Source organism: Salvelinus namaycush, chromosome 23 (assembly GCF_016432855.1).
Source record: "Salvelinus namaycush isolate Seneca chromosome 23, SaNama_1.0, whole genome shotgun sequence".
Lineage (NCBI taxonomy): Eukaryota > Metazoa > Chordata > Actinopteri > Salmoniformes > Salmonidae > Salvelinus > Salvelinus namaycush.
Genome location: NC_052329.1, coordinates 29,085,423 through 29,104,705, shown reverse-complemented (window position 1 = coordinate 29,104,705; position 19,283 = coordinate 29,085,423). Strand labels below are relative to the sequence as shown.

Genomic DNA, 19,283 nt, shown 5'->3' with positions numbered 1-19,283 from the left:
GGGTGACTTTCTGCCACTCCTGGTGCAGAAATTCAAGTAGCTCTGCTTAGTTTGATGACGTGTGACCATCCATCTTCCTGTTGATCACATTCCAGAGGTTTTCAGTGGGGTTCAGGTCTGGAGGTTGGGCTGGTCATGACAGAGTCTTGATCTGGTGGTCCTCCATCCACCCCTTGACTGACCTGGCTGTGTGGCATGGAGCATTGTCCTGCTGGATAAACCAATCCTCAGATTTGGGGAACATTGTCCTGCTGGAAAAACCAATCCTCAGAGTAGGGGAACATTGTCAGAGCAGAAGGAAGCAAGTTTTCTTCCAGGACAACCTTGTACGTGGCTTGATTCATGTGTCTTTCACAAAGACAAATCTGTCTGATTCCAGCCTTGCGGAAGCACCCCCAGATCATCACCAATCCTCCACCAGATGTCACAGTGGGTGTGAGACCTGGAGAGGTCTACAAGCCACACTGTCTCGCACCCACTGTGACATTTGGTGGAGGATCGGTCTGACAACACTGCATCTTTTTTGCTATTTTGACCAGTTGTCATTTTCTGCAAATAAATGTTCTAAATGACAATATTTTTATTTGGGAGAAATGTTGTCAGTAGTTTATAGAACAAATACAGTGGCGATGCCTGCTGAGAAAATAAATGTCAAATACAAACTGTCAAAGACTCAAGTCACCCAAGTCAAAGACTGTTCACTCTGCTACTGCACGGCAAGCGTTATCGGAGCGTCAAGTCTAGGACCAAAAGACTCCTTAACAGCTTCTACTCCCAAGCCATAAGACTGCTGAACAACTAATCAAATGGCCACCGGACTACCTTCTATTCCCCCCCCCCCCTTTGTTTTTACACTGCTGCTACTCGCTGTTTATTATCAATGCATAGTCACTAGGCGCTGCATCTCAGTGCAAGAGGCGTCACTGCAGTCCCTGGTTCGAATCCAGGCTGCATCACATCCGGCCATTATTGGGAGTCCCGTAGGGTGGCGCATAATAGGCCCAGCGTCTTCCGGGTTTGGCCGGGGTAGGCCGTTATTGTAAATAACAATTTGTTCAACTGACTTGCCTAGTTAAATAAAGGTAATAGCAGCATAACGAGTACATTGGTCTGAGCTGTGAGGAGTGCCTATAGGACAGGAGCAGGGATGTGCTTAATGTGGTGGTGGGATATGTTACAGTGATCGTATGGACGTACTCTGGTCTGCTGTGACTGACTGTCCTCTCACCTCTGTCTGTCTTCCCCTTGCAGGGTTTTCTTCATTGAAAAGTTCAACTTCTCACCACCTGAAGCAAGAGCAATCAACAGGTAACGCACAACACTTCACCCCAGTCTGAGATGACAGAGTAATTCAATAAGACGAGGGATCCCATTTGGACGGAGTGAGGCCTGTGTGAGGAGTTCTTCAAATGAGGTTTGTTTTAGCTCTGCTCACCTCAGGTTAAGAACTGTCACCACACATTGTAACTGTACGTTTCTCTATCCCCCTTCTAAACACTTTCTCCCTTCCTTCCTTCCTCTCCTTTTCCTCATCTCTTCCTTCTCCTCCCTTCCTCTCCCTCCGTGTCCCTCTCTCCCCCCTCTTCTTCCAGTATTGTGTACATCATCTCGGCCCCAGCCTCTCCTGTGTTGGGCTTCATGGTGGACAGGGTAGGGAAGAACGTAATCTGGGTGCTGTGTGCCATCGTCACGACGCTCATAGCCCACATGATGCTCGCCTTCACCTTCTGGAACCCCTGGATCGCCATGGTGATGACCATTCTTCCCTCTATTACCGTTAGAATGGTGCAGAGTGGTTCACAGCAGAATATGACCTTGGAGACATTTAGTAGGATATTCACTAGAAACCTGGTGTGTGCAGTGATGAGCGGTGGACCAGATTTGGACATGCAACCTTGGATCACTGGGTCCTTGGACACTTGATTTGTTTAGTCCTGCAAGACAGTCAGATTTTCAATGAGTTTTTATATATATATATAAAATGTAGTTGTATTGTGACTGGGTAACCAGGTATAGTGAATGGTTTTGGTAACAGTGTTGATAACGGTACTGTGTATCTGTGTCCTCCAGTCTCTGTTGGGTTTGTCCTACTCCCTGCTGGCCTGTGCCCTGTGGCCCATGGTGGCCTTCGTGGTGCCAGAGCATCAGCTGGGGACAGCCTATGGCTTGTAAGTATACTTGCTCCTACCCACCCCTTCTGTCTAACCAGAAAACGTCCTCATACCTACAGGCTTTTGCATTCTGGCCACCATTATTTGTGCCTATGATGATACTGCTGCTGCTGTTGATGGTGACGCTGCTGTTGATGGTGGTGGTGATAATGCATGGCCTGATTCCTACCTCCCAGCATGCAGTCCATCCAGAACCTGGGCCTGGCTCTGATCTCCATGGCAGCAGGATCTATTCTGGACAACAAGGGATACCTCTTCCTGGAGGTCTTCTTCAGCGCCTGTGTCTGCTGTGAGTAAAACTTTTATGTGTGTGTGTGTGTTGAGTCAACCAATAAATGTCTCTCTCTCTCTCTCTCTGTGGCACTGATCGCAGTAGTGATGCTGTACTTTGTTGATTATCTACGAGGTAAGAGAGATGGGAGCTGGCCTCCTGCTCCCCTGACACCGTTACACCACTCACTGTGGAGCGTGCCTTATGATATCATCACTAACCATGCTCTTTGATATCCCTCTCCTGTTCTCTCTCCCCCACCCGTTCTCTTTCTGTCCTTCTCCCTCTCTGTTTCCTCTCCCTGCCACTCTCTCCCCTCCTCTCTCTCCATTACGCCCTCTCTCTCTTTTCAGGAGGAGATCTGAACCTCTCAGCCTCTGCCAGGGACAAACTCCTGAAGTGCTCCAATTCAGATTCAGAGTGAGTATCCATGACCTTTCACCTCCCCCCCTCTCTTCCTCTCACACTCAATAGACAAGAGCCACTGAACGTTTGGTTCTCAACCCACTCATAAGGAGAAAGGCAAGGACCTAGTATTAAACATCCAACTGGTGCTGGACTAAAAACAAAAGCCTGCAACTGTGATATTCTTCACTAGAGTTCCCAACCTCTCACCTTATCTGAAGTCTCAGAGAAAGTTGTAAGAGAAGCTCTACCATATATGATCCCAAGTGGGTTTGTTGAAAACATTTGAGAAAAGCCATATCAGAGGTTTGTAGTTAACATTCTGAAGGAACATGTGCAAGTTTAGTAGATCATATGACGCTCTGGATTGAGTAAGATGTAGACTTCATCTAGATCAAGAGTGTATTTGGTGCTCAATCTGCATCATGTTTTCATGTATTGTTTTCTTGCTCCTTAACCCATTCTGGCTCTTCTAATTCGCATACACTGTTCCTGAACGCGGTCCGTGTGAACGCGGTCCATGTGAACGCGGTCCGTTTGTGGTCTAACCTGTTTCTGCTCTTGCGTGTAGCGTCACTGCTCGGCCCAATACCTCTCCAACGTCTTCTCTCCTTCCCTCTGCCCTTGTTGACTTGCCCATGCTGATGTGAAAAACGGGATGAAGTTAATGTTTCACTTAACAACAATTCAACAAGGGCAGTAGAGAAGGATTTATCATTCTAGTTGGCTTTTGGTGTGTGGCTGTGTGCAGAGTACCCCAGACTAACGCATTGGACCTGTGCTGTGCTGTTTTCCAGGTGAGAGGTCACACAGTCCTGGGCCACAGCTGTCAATCACCCCCTAGGGAGCTGACTGACTCCTCCCATCTGCATACTGACCCATTCCTGCAATGTAACTGACCCCTCCCACCAACATACTGACCCATCGCAGCTCAGATGCCTCTGATCTGACATCACATACCGACTCCTCCTCCCCGCCTCACTGACTCCACCCTCCTGTGGCTGTGTGAGGGCCGGCTAATGACTGATTGGTGTTTGTGTGCATTTAATGTCAGTAGAGTGGGGTACCAGAAAGCACTTTAAGCTGACTTTGAAGTGTTTTTAAATGTCTGTGGAACTAGGCCCCAGGCTGAGTGACTTTTACTTCAGGGATGTAAAGTTATTCACCGATAATGCACGTGTGGATGTGCCTTATTGCTTCGTAAAATCACCTATGCTATAAGAGGTGAACTGGTTCAATATTCTTATAAAAAATATTTTAAGCATCTCTCTAAAACCAGGGTGTTAGAAAGGACTTAATTGTCCATCAATGTTATATTATGCATGTTTTGTTAAATGTATATTGTTCAGAAAGGTCTTTACATTTTTACTTCAAGTTTTTGATCATCTGAAACAAACAGTTGGTGTGCTTAACTTTTGAAACGCCCATAAATGAATAATCTGTGTAATCATCATGAAGAAAATGTCAAACTGGCAACGCAAAACCAACCTCCTTTCCCGGCTTTTGCATCCAGTGAGGTCATTCTCAATAGTAATCATATACGCATCATCTAGTTTGACAGATTTATGCTGGAGGATTTCAGAATCTGCATTGTGTTACATTCTTTATAGCGCCGTTCCTTCATTAAATTCCTTTTCTCCTGGCTCGTCATAAAGGCTCGTAAAACTTGACTCTGTCACACCATCAAGGCTAAGGCAGACCTTGTCAAAGTGATAAAGGAATTTAAAGGGGAAACATTTTTGATAGTATTCATCCAATGTATAATTACATTCCATTTAACTTTTAACTCAAATGTTGAATGCAGCAGTTTTAGTGACCTTCATGAAAATGACCTGGCTTGTGTGTAAGAAGGAGTACTTTGAAGAACCCTATAACATTGGGGAAGGGGGAAACCTAGTCCGTTTTCCAACTGAATGTATTCAACTGAAATGTGTTCTGCATTTAACCCAACCCCTCTGAATCAGAGAGGTGTGGGGGGCTGCCATAACATTGGCAATTGGGTGGAAACCCTGTTTGCTGTACAACTGAATGAAGGATAAATGTTTTTTGTTGTTGTTTATTGACCAATCTCAGGAAATTGCCAAGAGACACTTTCATGTGTTGAAAACCACTAAATCAAGTGATAATTCTGTCAATCCCTTTTGATAGTTTTTCTATTGTAATGAATGATCGCTTCAAATTCTTTAACCCTGAATCAGTTTTCTGCAGGACATCACGAGCTTTAACTAAGTGGCTTGCCGTAGCATAGTATTAGATCAAATATTGTGGTGGAGGAAGCCTATCCATATACCACTAAAGTTGTGATGGCTGTTTGTTTGTCTTTGTTAGCTGCAGAATAGTCTGTGTAAGTTGCAATGAGTGCTGTCTGTTTAGAGTTGAGCTCTCTAACAGCTCTAAATAACATGTGTTCTATGGATACTACTGCCTAGAGCAAAGATCTCCAACCCTGTTCCCGGAGACAAATCCATATTTTATTTTTTGCAATAAAAAATGACCTCAAACTACATCTTGTACTTTTAGGCAATTTTAAATTGCCACAGTTAAAATTTTATGAATTAATTTTTTCTTTTTAAGCCTGTTTTTGTTACATATGATGTTCACTGTGTTTGTTAAAAATCATTATCAGGCCATTGTGTCCTTGCCCGATCTGATTGTCATTCTGTCTGATCAAATTTACTTTTATATACTACAGTATTGTCTCAGGACGGCAAATAAACTTTTGTATTTTTACCATGATGATTATGCCACTCCCCCTGCTGTCCTTGTAGAGTTGAAAGGTGTCAGAGGGTCAGTCAGCAGAGTGAGGAAAAGCTGGCCAAACTCAGGCCCATGTCTGGTTTTGGCCTGCGCAACCGTTACCTGTCCAGACTAGGAGCTCAGGTACACACACACCACATGCACATGGATGCTAAATTTCCTTCTACTTCCTCCGGCTCCCAGATCACTACTGTACCCACCTGTCTTCACTGGCACACAGAAGTGTACTGAAGTGATGCGCCCTACTCTGCATAACCCCCTCAACATATAAATTCAGTCTGTGTCCATGTCTCTGGACAAAAGGTATAAAATATCCTCCACTCAATGTTCTTTCAGGTGTTTTACTGATGTAGAACTGATAAGCTATTGCTGTATTTTGTATATGTTGCTATAAAGCCATATGTTGCTATAAAGCCACGTGTGCCTTTTTGTTTATTTATTACCATTTCTAAGCTAATCACTACATTACATTTGATGGTGTAAAAGAGCTACTATATACATCGTAACTATGTTTGTATCTTGAAAGTACTATTTGGTGTAATAATGTGTTTTCCATGCCCTGTACAGTAAATGTGAAGTCTTGAGAAAGTTTTTTTGTGTGTGTTTTTTGTCTGTAGCCCTCAGCAATGTGGATATGGTTATCAACTGTCAACAGCAGAGGGCACTGTTTATTTGCGATACAATATGAAAGTCAACGTTAGAGTCCATCTGAGTTTGAATGGACGACCTTTTTGTTGCACATGCCTACAGGTGAAGATATTACATTCATGACTGAATACAGCCATTGCCTTTATTGGTATGTGACTGAGAAATGTGTATGTAAATTTCACTATATCTAAGTGTCAGTAATATATTGAAGGTGTTTGATTTGGTATTGTAATGAGTTCTGTACTTTGTTTGTGAAATGGAAAAACATTTGGTTCCAAAAAACTGAGAAAGAGGTGTGCTGTGTGTTATTTCCAGAATAGGGTACAAAGGCCCCTAAGAACACATCAGAGAATCAGTCTTTTAACCTCTTGTCACTGACTGAGTGGCAGAGTATAGTCCAGTAGAGGCTAAGATGGACCCATCTCTATGTAGCAGGGCTGCCTGAACAAATGGGTAGTTCTGTGCCAAAAGGCGTAGAACAAAATGGGCCATTCACCTACTAAAATCACATAAAAATTCTGACTTGCAGAGACAAAAAAAAGAGAATCAGTCACTGATTTCTGGCAGTACCAGACACGGTGGGTACTATATCTGGCTGTACTGTGCACACCGCGGGATGGACCATCTTACTCCTAAATAACTGGGCCCAGAGCTTCTTCCGTTGCCTGTCCGAACCCAGGAAGTACAGCAGTGGGTTTGCGCAGCTGTTGAAGCTGACCAGGGGTTTCCATATCTTATAGCCGATCATCACCAAGTTGATGACTCTACAGTCACTGGATACATAGACGCGTATGAACAGGCACACTATCCGCGCAATGTGATAAGGCACAAAACACAGCACGAACATCAAGCACACCGCCAGAATGGTGCGTATGGACTTGTTGAGATTCTCTGTCCCTACCTGTGAGTTGTCCCTTCCAGCCCGGTAGAGCACTCTCATCATTGAGCAGTAACAGATTATAATAATCATAAAAGGTACCAGAAATCCAACCACGTCCAGAAACATGTCGTAAGGAAAGTAAGTATACAACTGGCCAGGGTTGGTCATTTCATAGCACACCGTCATGTTGTTGATGAACCCGGTGTGGGCAAACACAAGGGTTGGTGATATCTCCAGCATCACCAGGACCCAAACCGAGCCAGACGTCAAAGCAGCCAGGTTTTTGGTCCTGAAGCGGAGTGCAGTAATCGGGTAGCACACACCGAGGAACCGGTGCACGCTGATGCACATGAGGAACATCATGCTGCAGTGGAGGTTCGTACAGAAGAAGAATCTGACGACTTTGCAGATTATGTCACCGAAGGGCCATACGTCATCCATGGCATAGCTGACAATGAGCAGCGGCAAGGACAGCACGTACAGCAGGTCAGCCACGGCCAGGTTGGTCAGGTAGATGACAGAGCAGCTCCAGGTCCGGGTACGGAAGCACACCACCCACAGCAGTGCTCCATTCAGGGTCAGACCCAGAACAAACACCAGGCTGTAGGTCAGAGGGAGCAGGATCCTTTTGTACGAGTCTGAGATCGGACACAAGGTGAAGTTATTGTTCCCATTCATATTGTCACAGCCACATAGGTCACCTGGATGTCTTTGGAAGTTAACTCATCTCTCGTCTCCTCCCTCAGGTCTCCATTGGAGAGCCTCTTTCACCTGGGCGCATCTTCCGTGTGTCTAAAGATACGTTTTTGAAAAGCTTTACATATGTTTGTTTGAGTTTACCCAAGCTTGTCTTCAGTGATATCCAGCATGAGCTCTCATGCCACACTGCGTAAAGACTGATACATCCAGAGATGTACCCGGCTTTAAAATGACTGAATGCTTGTATCACTGTTTGTTAAAGCCTTGTGTCTCTTTACCCAAGCTTTAGCCTGTGTGCCATTACTAAGGCATCAATGTCTCCTGGACTAATGGGCAAATAAAGGACGCGCTCCATGAATCGATTATTACCAGGGCTACATAAACCTTGCACAGCAGAGTCCGTGGGTTCACAGGGGGTATATGTGTAGATCTCTACTATTTTCTTGTACTTCCATTGACAGTGTAGATGTAGCTTTGTAGACAAATGTCACACATACACACACACACACACACTTTTTTCTATTAACCCCATCAGTTCCGAGACCCCAACAAAAATGGGTTTTTCATTTTATCTGACTTTTCTTTATCTTCCTTTATATCCAGCCCTTATAATTAGCCTCGCTTATTTTCAGGACAACCAGAGCAGGTAGAACACAAAAACAACTTGAGATTAAAAGTTACATTCGTGATTTTTTGGGACAAATGTCAATAAAAAATACAAGGTCCACCAAAGTAAAAACGTGATCAACATGAATTCACAGTGCCTTCAGAAAGTATTCAGTCCCCTTGACTTTTTACACATTTTGTTACGTTTCAGCCTGAATTCAAAATGGATTCCATTCAGATGTGTCACTGGCCTGCACACAACACCTCATAATGTCAGTGGAATTATGTTTTTGGAAATATTTACAAATCAATTAGAAATAAAGAGCTGAAATGTCTTGAGTCAATAGGTCACATAATAAGTTGCATGGACTCAATCTGTGTGCAATTATAGTGTTTTATATGATTTTTGAATGACTACCTCATCACTGTACCCCACACATACAATTATCTGTACGGTCCCTCAGTCGAGCAGAGAATTCCAAACACAGATTCAACAACAAAGACAAGGGAGGTTTTCCAATGCCTTGCAAAGGCATCTATTGGTAGACGCGTAAAAATAAAACAGACACCTTTGATCATGGTGAAGTTACTCATTATACTTTGAATGTTGTGTCAATACACCCAGTCACTACACAGATACAGGTGTCCTTCCTAACTCAGCTGCCAGAGAGGAAGGAAAACCACTCAGGGATTTTACCATGAGCCCAATGGTGACTTTAAATCAGTTACAGAGTTTAATGGCTGTGATAGGAGAAACCAGAATGGATCAACAACATAGTAGTTACTCCACAATACTAACCTAAATGACAGAGTGAAAAGAAGGAAGTCTGTACAGAATAAAAATATTCCAAAACATGCATCCTGTTTGCAATAAAGCACTAAAGTAAAACTGCAAAATATGTGGCAAAGAAATTCACTTAATGTCCCGAATACAAAGTGTTATGTTTGGGGCAAATCCAACACAATACATCACTTAGTACCACTCTTTATATTTTCAAACATGGTAGTGGCTGCGTCATGTTATGGGTATGCTTGTCAATGGCAAGGACTAGGGAGTTTTTTAGGATAAAAAGAAACGGAATATGCACAGGCAAAATCCTAGAGGAAAACCTGGTTCAGTCTTCATTCCAACAGACACTGGGAGACAAATTCACCTTTCAGCAGGACAATAACCTAAAACGCAAGACCAATTATACATCGGGTGGGTCTAATCCTGGATGCTGATTGGTTAAAACCGCATTCCAGCCGGTGTCTATTCCACAAGTTACCACCGGCTAAAACTATGATGTTGAAATGCCTATATACTCTGTGCCATCTCACTGGGCAATACACTGTCTCATCATCCCAGCCAGGCAATATATAAAATTGATCTCCACTACAAAGAGCCTCTAGACATTATCTCTCATTTCTTTTAGACTACCATTATATTTTTTGTCTCTGACATTTACAACATTGTTTCAATATGTCACGTTCCTGACCTTATTTCCTTTGTTTAGTCTTTGTTTAGTTGGTCAGGACGTGAGCTGGGTGGGCATCCATCTTCCTGTTGATCACATTCCAGAGGTTTTCAGTGGGGTTCAGGTCTGGAGGTTGGGCTGGTCATGACAGAGTCTTGATCTGGTGGTCCTCCATCCACCCCTTGACTGACCTGGCTGTGTGGCATGGAGCATTGTCCTGCTGGATAAACCAATCCTCAGATTTGGGGAACATTGTCCTGCTGGAAAAACCAATCCTCAGAGTAGGGGAACATTGTCAGAGCAGAAGGAAGCAAGTTTTCTTCCAGGACAACCTTGTACGTGGCTTGATTCATGTGTCTTTCACAAAGACAAATCTGTCTGATTCCAGCCTTGCGGAAGCACCCCCAGATCATCACCAATCCTCCACCAGATGTCACAGTGGGTGTGAGACCTGGAGAGGTCTACAAGCCACACTGTCTCGCACCCACTGTGACATTTGGTGGAGGATCGGTCTGACAACACTGCATCTTTTTTGCTATTTTGACCAGTTGTCATTTTCTGCAAATAAATGTTCTAAATGACAATATTTTTATTTGGGAGAAATGTTGTCAGTAGTTTATAGAACAAATACAGTGGCGATGCCTGCTGAGAAAATAAATGTCAAATACAAACTGTCAAAGACTCAAGTCACCCAAGTCAAAGACTGTTCACTCTGCTACTGCACGGCAAGCGTTATCGGAGCGTCAAGTCTAGGACCAAAAGACTCCTTAACAGCTTCTACTCCCAAGCCATAAGACTGCTGAACAACTAATCAAATGGCCACCGGACTACCTTCTATTCCCCCCCCCCCCCTTTGTTTTTACACTGCTGCTACTCGCTGTTTATTATCAATGCATAGTCACTAGGCGCTGCATCTCAGTGCAAGAGGCGTCACTGCAGTCCCTGGTTCGAATCCAGGCTGCATCACATCCGGCCATTATTGGGAGTCCCGTAGGGTGGCGCATAATAGGCCCAGCGTCTTCCGGGTTTGGCCGGGGTAGGCCGTTATTGTAAATAACAATTTGTTCAACTGACTTGCCTAGTTAAATAAAGGTAATAGCAGCATAACGAGTACATTGGTCTGAGCTGTGAGGAGTGCCTATAGGACAGGAGCAGGGATGTGCTTAATGTGGTGGTGGGATATGTTACAGTGATCGTATGGACGTACTCTGGTCTGCTGTGACTGACTGTCCTCTCACCTCTGTCTGTCTTCCCCTTGCAGGGTTTTCTTCATTGAAAAGTTCAACTTCTCACCACCTGAAGCAAGAGCAATCAACAGGTAACGCACAACACTTCACCCCAGTCTGAGATGACAGAGTAATTCAATAAGACGAGGGATCCCATTTGGACGGAGTGAGGCCTGTGTGAGGAGTTCTTCAAATGAGGTTTGTTTTAGCTCTGCTCACCTCAGGTTAAGAACTGTCACCACACATTGTAACTGTACGTTTCTCTATCCCCCTTCTAAACACTTTCTCCCTTCCTTCCTTCCTCTCCTTTTCCTCATCTCTTCCTTCTCCTCCCTTCCTCTCCCTCCGTGTCCCTCTCTCCCCCCTCTTCTTCCAGTATTGTGTACATCATCTCGGCCCCAGCCTCTCCTGTGTTGGGCTTCATGGTGGACAGGGTAGGGAAGAACGTAATCTGGGTGCTGTGTGCCATCGTCACGACGCTCATAGCCCACATGATGCTCGCCTTCACCTTCTGGAACCCCTGGATCGCCATGGTGATGACCATTCTTCCCTCTATTACCGTTAGAATGGTGCAGAGTGGTTCACAGCAGAATATGACCTTGGAGACATTTAGTAGGATATTCACTAGAAACCTGGTGTGTGCAGTGATGAGCGGTGGACCAGATTTGGACATGCAACCTTGGATCACTGGGTCCTTGGACACTTGATTTGTTTAGTCCTGCAAGACAGTCAGATTTTCAATGAGTTTTTATATATATATATAAAATGTAGTTGTATTGTGACTGGGTAACCAGGTATAGTGAATGGTTTTGGTAACAGTGTTGATAACGGTACTGTGTATCTGTGTCCTCCAGTCTCTGTTGGGTTTGTCCTACTCCCTGCTGGCCTGTGCCCTGTGGCCCATGGTGGCCTTCGTGGTGCCAGAGCATCAGCTGGGGACAGCCTATGGCTTGTAAGTATACTTGCTCCTACCCACCCCTTCTGTCTAACCAGAAAACGTCCTCATACCTACAGGCTTTTGCATTCTGGCCACCATTATTTGTGCCTATGATGATACTGCTGCTGCTGTTGATGGTGACGCTGCTGTTGATGGTGGTGGTGATAATGCATGGCCTGATTCCTACCTCCCAGCATGCAGTCCATCCAGAACCTGGGCCTGGCTCTGATCTCCATGGCAGCAGGATCTATTCTGGACAACAAGGGATACCTCTTCCTGGAGGTCTTCTTCAGCGCCTGTGTCTGCTGTGAGTAAAACTTTTATGTGTGTGTGTGTGTTGAGTCAACCAATAAATGTCTCTCTCTCTCTCTCTCTGTGGCACTGATCGCAGTAGTGATGCTGTACTTTGTTGATTATCTACGAGGTAAGAGAGATGGGAGCTGGCCTCCTGCTCCCCTGACACCGTTACACCACTCACTGTGGAGCGTGCCTTATGATATCATCACTAACCATGCTCTTTGATATCCCTCTCCTGTTCTCTCTCCCCCACCCGTTCTCTTTCTGTCCTTCTCCCTCTCTGTTTCCTCTCCCTGCCACTCTCTCCCCTCCTCTCTCTCCATTACGCCCTCTCTCTCTTTTCAGGAGGAGATCTGAACCTCTCAGCCTCTGCCAGGGACAAACTCCTGAAGTGCTCCAATTCAGATTCAGAGTGAGTATCCATGACCTTTCACCTCCCCCCCTCTCTTCCTCTCACACTCAATAGACAAGAGCCACTGAACGTTTGGTTCTCAACCCACTCATAAGGAGAAAGGCAAGGACCTAGTATTAAACATCCAACTGGTGCTGGACTAAAAACAAAAGCCTGCAACTGTGATATTCTTCACTAGAGTTCCCAACCTCTCACCTTATCTGAAGTCTCAGAGAAAGTTGTAAGAGAAGCTCTACCATATATGATCCCAAGTGGGTTTGTTGAAAACATTTGAGAAAAGCCATATCAGAGGTTTGTAGTTAACATTCTGAAGGAACATGTGCAAGTTTAGTAGATCATATGACGCTCTGGATTGAGTAAGATGTAGACTTCATCTAGATCAAGAGTGTATTTGGTGCTCAATCTGCATCATGTTTTCATGTATTGTTTTCTTGCTCCTTAACCCATTCTGGCTCTTCTAATTCGCATACACTGTTCCTGAACGCGGTCCGTGTGAACGCGGTCCATGTGAACGCGGTCCGTTTGTGGTCTAACCTGTTTCTGCTCTTGCGTGTAGCGTCACTGCTCGGCCCAATACCTCTCCAACGTCTTCTCTCCTTCCCTCTGCCCTTGTTGACTTGCCCATGCTGATGTGAAAAACGGGATGAAGTTAATGTTTCACTTAACAACAATTCAACAAGGGCAGTAGAGAAGGATTTATCATTCTAGTTGGCTTTTGGTGTGTGGCTGTGTGCAGAGTACCCCAGACTAACGCATTGGACCTGTGCTGTGCTGTTTTCCAGGTGAGAGGTCACACAGTCCTGGGCCACAGCTGTCAATCACCCCCTAGGGAGCTGACTGACTCCTCCCATCTGCATACTGACCCATTCCTGCAATGTAACTGACCCCTCCCACCAACATACTGACCCATCGCAGCTCAGATGCCTCTGATCTGACATCACATACCGACTCCTCCTCCCCGCCTCACTGACTCCACCCTCCTGTGGCTGTGTGAGGGCCGGCTAATGACTGATTGGTGTTTGTGTGCATTTAATGTCAGTAGAGTGGGGTACCAGAAAGCACTTTAAGCTGACTTTGAAGTGTTTTTAAATGTCTGTGGAACTAGGCCCCAGGCTGAGTGACTTTTACTTCAGGGATGTAAAGTTATTCACCGATAATGCACGTGTGGATGTGCCTTATTGCTTCGTAAAATCACCTATGCTATAAGAGGTGAACTGGTTCAATATTCTTATAAAAAATATTTTAAGCATCTCTCTAAAACCAGGGTGTTAGAAAGGACTTAATTGTCCATCAATGTTATATTATGCATGTTTTGTTAAATGTATATTGTTCAGAAAGGTCTTTACATTTTTACTTCAAGTTTTTGATCATCTGAAACAAACAGTTGGTGTGCTTAACTTTTGAAACGCCCATAAATGAATAATCTGTGTAATCATCATGAAGAAAATGTCAAACTGGCAACGCAAAACCAACCTCCTTTCCCGGCTTTTGCATCCAGTGAGGTCATTCTCAATAGTAATCATATACGCATCATCTAGTTTGACAGATTTATGCTGGAGGATTTCAGAATCTGCATTGTGTTACATTCTTTATAGCGCCGTTCCTTCATTAAATTCCTTTTCTCCTGGCTCGTCATAAAGGCTCGTAAAACTTGACTCTGTCACACCATCAAGGCTAAGGCAGACCTTGTCAAAGTGATAAAGGAATTTAAAGGGGAAACATTTTTGATAGTATTCATCCAATGTATAATTACATTCCATTTAACTTTTAACTCAAATGTTGAATGCAGCAGTTTTAGTGACCTTCATGAAAATGACCTGGCTTGTGTGTAAGAAGGAGTACTTTGAAGAACCCTATAACATTGGGGAAGGGGGAAACCTAGTCCGTTTTCCAACTGAATGTATTCAACTGAAATGTGTTCTGCATTTAACCCAACCCCTCTGAATCAGAGAGGTGTGGGGGGCTGCCATAACATTGGCAATTGGGTGGAAACCCTGTTTGCTGTACAACTGAATGAAGGATAAATGTTTTTTGTTGTTGTTTATTGACCAATCTCAGGAAATTGCCAAGAGACACTTTCATGTGTTGAAAACCACTAAATCAAGTGATAATTCTGTCAATCCCTTTTGATAGTTTTTCTATTGTAATGAATGATCGCTTCAAATTCTTTAACCCTGAATCAGTTTTCTGCAGGACATCACGAGCTTTAACTAAGTGGCTTGCCGTAGCATAGTATTAGATCAAATATTGTGGTGGAGGAAGCCTATCCATATACCACTAAAGTTGTGATGGCTGTTTGTTTGTCTTTGTTAGCTGCAGAATAGTCTGTGTAAGTTGCAATGAGTGCTGTCTGTTTAGAGTTGAGCTCTCTAACAGCTCTAAATAACATGTGTTCTATGGATACTACTGCCTAGAGCAAAGATCTCCAACCCTGTTCCCGGAGACAAATCCATATTTTATTTTTTGCAATAAAAAATGACCTCAAACTACATCTTGTACTTTTAGGCAATTTTAAATTGCCACAGTTAAAATTTTATGAATTAATTTTTTCTTTTTAAGCCTGTTTTTGTTACATATGATGTTCACTGTGTTTGTTAAAAAATCATTATCAGGCCATTGTGTCCTTGCCCGATCTGATTGTCATTCTGTCTGATCAAATTTACTTTTATATACTACAGTATTGTCTCAGGACGGCAAATAAACTTTTGTATTTTTACCATGATGATTATGCCACTCCCCCTGCTGTCCTTGTAGAGTTGAAAGGTGTCAGAGGGTCAGTCAGCAGAGTGAGGAAAAGCTGGCCAAACTCAGGCCCATGTCTGGTTTTGGCCTGCGCAACCGTTACCTGTCCAGACTAGGAGCTCAGGTACACACACACCACATGCACATGGATGCTAAATTTCCTTCTACTTCCTCCGGCTCCCAGATCACTACTGTACCCACCTGTCTTCACTGGCACACAGAAGTGTACTGAAGTGATGCGCCCTACTCTGCATAACCCCCTCAACATATAAATTCAGTCTGTGTCCATGTCTCTGGACAAAAGGTATAAAATATCCTCCACTCAATGTTCTTTCAGGTGTTTTACTGATGTAGAACTGATAAGCTATTGCTGTATTTTGTATATGTTGCTATAAAGCCATATGTTGCTATAAAGCCACGTGTGCCTTTTTGTTTATTTATTACCATTTCTAAGCTAATCACTACATTACATTTGATGGTGTAAAAGAGCTACTATATACATCGTAACTATGTTTGTATCTTGAAAGTACTATTTGGTGTAATAATGTGTTTTCCATGCCCTGTACAGTAAATGTGAAGTCTTGAGAAAGTTTTTTTGTGTGTGTTTTTTGTCTGTAGCCCTCAGCAATGTGGATATGGTTATCAACTGTCAACAGCAGAGGGCACTGTTTATTTGCGATACAATATGAAAGTCAACGTTAGAGTCCATCTGAGTTTGAATGGACGACCTTTTTGTTGCACATGCCTACAGGTGAAGATATTACATTCATGACTGAATACAGCCATTGCCTTTATTGGTATGTGACTGAGAAATGTGTATGTAAATTTCACTATATCTAAGTGTCAGTAATATATTGAAGGTGTTTGATTTGGTATTGTAATGAGTTCTGTACTTTGTTGTTTGTGAAATGGAAAAACATTTGGTTCCAAAAAACTGAGAAAGAGGTGTGCTGTGTGTTATTTCCAGAATAGGGTACAAAGGCCCCTAAGAACACATCAGAGAATCAGTCTTTTAACCTCTTGTCACTGACTGAGTGGCAGAGTATAGTCCAGTAGAGGCTAAGATGGACCCATCTCTATGTAGCAGGGCTGCCTGAACAAATGGGTAGTTCTGTGCCAAAAGGCGTAGAACAAAATGGGCCATTCACCTACTAAAATCACATAAAAATTCTGACTTGCAGAGACAAAAAAAAGAGAATCAGTCACTGATTTCTGGCAGTACCAGACACGGTGGGTACTATATCTGGCTGTACTGTGCACACCGCGGGATGGACCATCTTACTCCTAAATAACTGGGCCCAGAGCTTCTTCCGTTGCCTGTCCGAACCCAGGAAGTACAGCAGTGGGTTTGCGCAGCTGTTGAAGCTGACCAGGGGTTTCCATATCTTATAGCCGATCATCACCAAGTTGATGACTCTACAGTCACTGGATACATAGACGCGTATGAACAGGCACACTATCCGCGCAATGTGATAAGGCACAAAACACAGCACGAACATCAAGCACACCGCCAGAATGGTGCGTATGGACTTGTTGAGATTCTCTGTCCCTACCTGTGAGTTGTCCCTTCCAGCCCGGTAGAGCACTCTCATCATTGAGCAGTAACAGATTATAATAATCATAAAAGGTACCAGAAATCCAACCACGTCCAGAAACATGTCGTAAGGAAAGTAAGTATACAACTGGCCAGGGTTGGTCATTTCATAGCACACCGTCATGTTGTTGATGAACCCGGTGTGGGCAAACACAAGGGTTGGTGATATCTCCAGCATCACCAGGACCCAAACCGAGCCAGACGTCAAAGCAGCCAGGTTTTTGGTCCTGAAGCGGAGTGCAGTAATCGGGTAGCACACACCGAGGAACCGGTGCACGCTGATGCACATGAGGAACATCATGCTGCAGTGGAGGTTCGTACAGAAGAAGAATCGGACGACTTTGCAGATTATGTCACCGAAGGGCCATACGTCATCCATGGCATAGCTGACAATGAGCAGCGGCAAGGACAGCACGTACAGCAGGTCAGCCACGGCCAGGTTGGTCAGGTAGATGACAGAGCAGCTCCAGGTCCGGGTACGGAAGCACACCACCCACAGCAGTGCTCCATTCAGGGTCAGACCCAGAACAAACACCAGGCTGTAGGTCAGAGGGAGCAGGATCCTTTTGTACGAGTCTGAGATCGGACACAAGGTGAAGTTATTGTTCCCATTCATATTGTCACAGCCACATAGGTCACCTGGATGTCTTTGGAAGTTAACTCATCTCTCGTCTCCTCCCTCAGGTCTCCATTGGAGAGCCTCTTTCACCTGGGCGCATCTTCCGTGTGTCTAAAGATACGTTTTTGAAAAGCTTTACATATGTTTGTTTGAGTTTACCCAAGCTTGTCTTCAGTGATATCCAGCATGAGCTCTCATGCCACACTGCGTAAAGACTGATACATCCAGAGATGTACCCGGCTTTAAAATGACTGAATGCTTGTATCACTGTTTGTTAAAGCCTTGTGTCTCTTTACCCAAGCTTTAGCCTGTGTGCCATTACTAAGGCATCAATGTCTCCTGGACTAATGGGCAAATAAAGGACGCGCTCCATGAATCGATTATTACCAGGGCTACATAAACCTTGCACAGCAGAGTCCGTGGGTTCACAGGGGGTATATGTGTAGATCTCTACTATTTTCTTGTACTTCCATTGACAGTGTAGATGTAGCTTTGTAGACAAATGTCACACATACACACACACACACACACTTTTTTCTATTAACCCCATCAGTTCCGAGACCCCAACAAAAATGGGTTTTTCATTTTATCTGACTTTTCTTTATCTTCCTTTATATCCAGCCCTTATAATTAGCCTCGCTTATTTTCAGGACAACCAGAGCAGGTAGAACACAAAAACAACTTGAGATTAAAAGTTACATTCGTGATTTTTTGGGACAAATGTCAATAAAAAATACAAGGTCCACCAAAGTAAAAACGTGATCAACATGAATTCACAGTGCCTTCAGAAAGTATTCAGTCCCCTTGACTTTTTACACATTTTGTTACGTTTCAGCCTGAATTCAAAATGGATTCCATTCAGATGTGTCACTGGCCTGCACACAACACCTCATAATGTCAGTGGAATTATGTTTTTGGAAATATTTACAAATCAATTAGAAATAAAGAGCTGAAATGTCTTGAGTCAATAGGTCACATAATAAGTTGCATGGACTCAATCTGTGTGCAATTATAGTGTTTTATATGATTTTTGAATGACTACCTCATCACTGTACCCCACACATACAATTATCTGTACGGTCCCTCAGTCGAGCAGAGAATTCCAAACACAGATTCAACAACAAAGACAAGGGAGGTTTTCCAATGCCTTGCAAAGGCATCTATTGGTAGACGCGTAAAAATAAAACAGACACCTTTGATCATGGTGAAGTTACTCATTATACTTTGAATGTTGTGTCAATACACCCAGTCACTACACAGATACAGGTGTCCTTCCTAACTCAGCTGCCAGAGAGGAAGGAAAACCACTCAGGGATTTTACCATGAGCCCAATGGTGACTTTAAATCAGTTACAGAGTTTAATGGCTGTGATAGGAGAAACCAGAATGGATCAACAACATAGTAGTTACTCCACAATACTAACCTAAATGACAGAGTGAAAAGAAGGAAGTCTGTACAGAATAAAAATATTCCAAAACATGCATCCTGTTTGCAATAAAGCACTAAAGTAAAACTGCAAAATATGTGGCAAAGAAATTCACTTAATGTCCCGAATACAAAGT

General features: G+C 43.7%; 3 protein-coding genes across 3 annotated transcripts in view; 1 reads left to right on the top strand and 2 right to left on the bottom strand.

Moving 5' to 3' along the window:
* Positions 1-3,691, top strand: part of LOC120018621 (major facilitator superfamily domain-containing protein 1-like) — a 32,181-nt gene extending 28,490 nt beyond the window's left edge. Inside the window, 5 exon segments of the mRNA XM_038961826.1 lie at positions 1,252-1,308; positions 1,593-1,749; positions 2,071-2,168; positions 2,348-2,460; positions 3,645-3,691. Coding sequence (XP_038817754.1) covers positions 1,252-1,308; positions 1,593-1,749; positions 2,071-2,168; positions 2,348-2,460; positions 3,645-3,691 — 472 coding nt within the window.
* A 3,111-nt stretch (positions 3,692-6,802) lies between these two features.
* Positions 6,803-7,810, bottom strand: LOC120018620 (P2Y purinoceptor 3-like). Its single transcript, XM_038961825.1, has one exon. The coding sequence runs from the start codon at positions 7,808-7,810 to the stop codon at positions 6,803-6,805; it is 1,008 nt and encodes a 335-aa protein (XP_038817753.1).
* An 8,900-nt stretch (positions 7,811-16,710) lies between these two features.
* Positions 16,711-17,718, bottom strand: LOC120018619 (P2Y purinoceptor 3-like). The gene has a single exon (XM_038961823.1). The coding sequence runs from the start codon at positions 17,716-17,718 to the stop codon at positions 16,711-16,713; it is 1,008 nt and encodes a 335-aa protein (XP_038817751.1).
* Between the last annotated feature and the right edge of the window lie 1,565 nt (positions 17,719-19,283).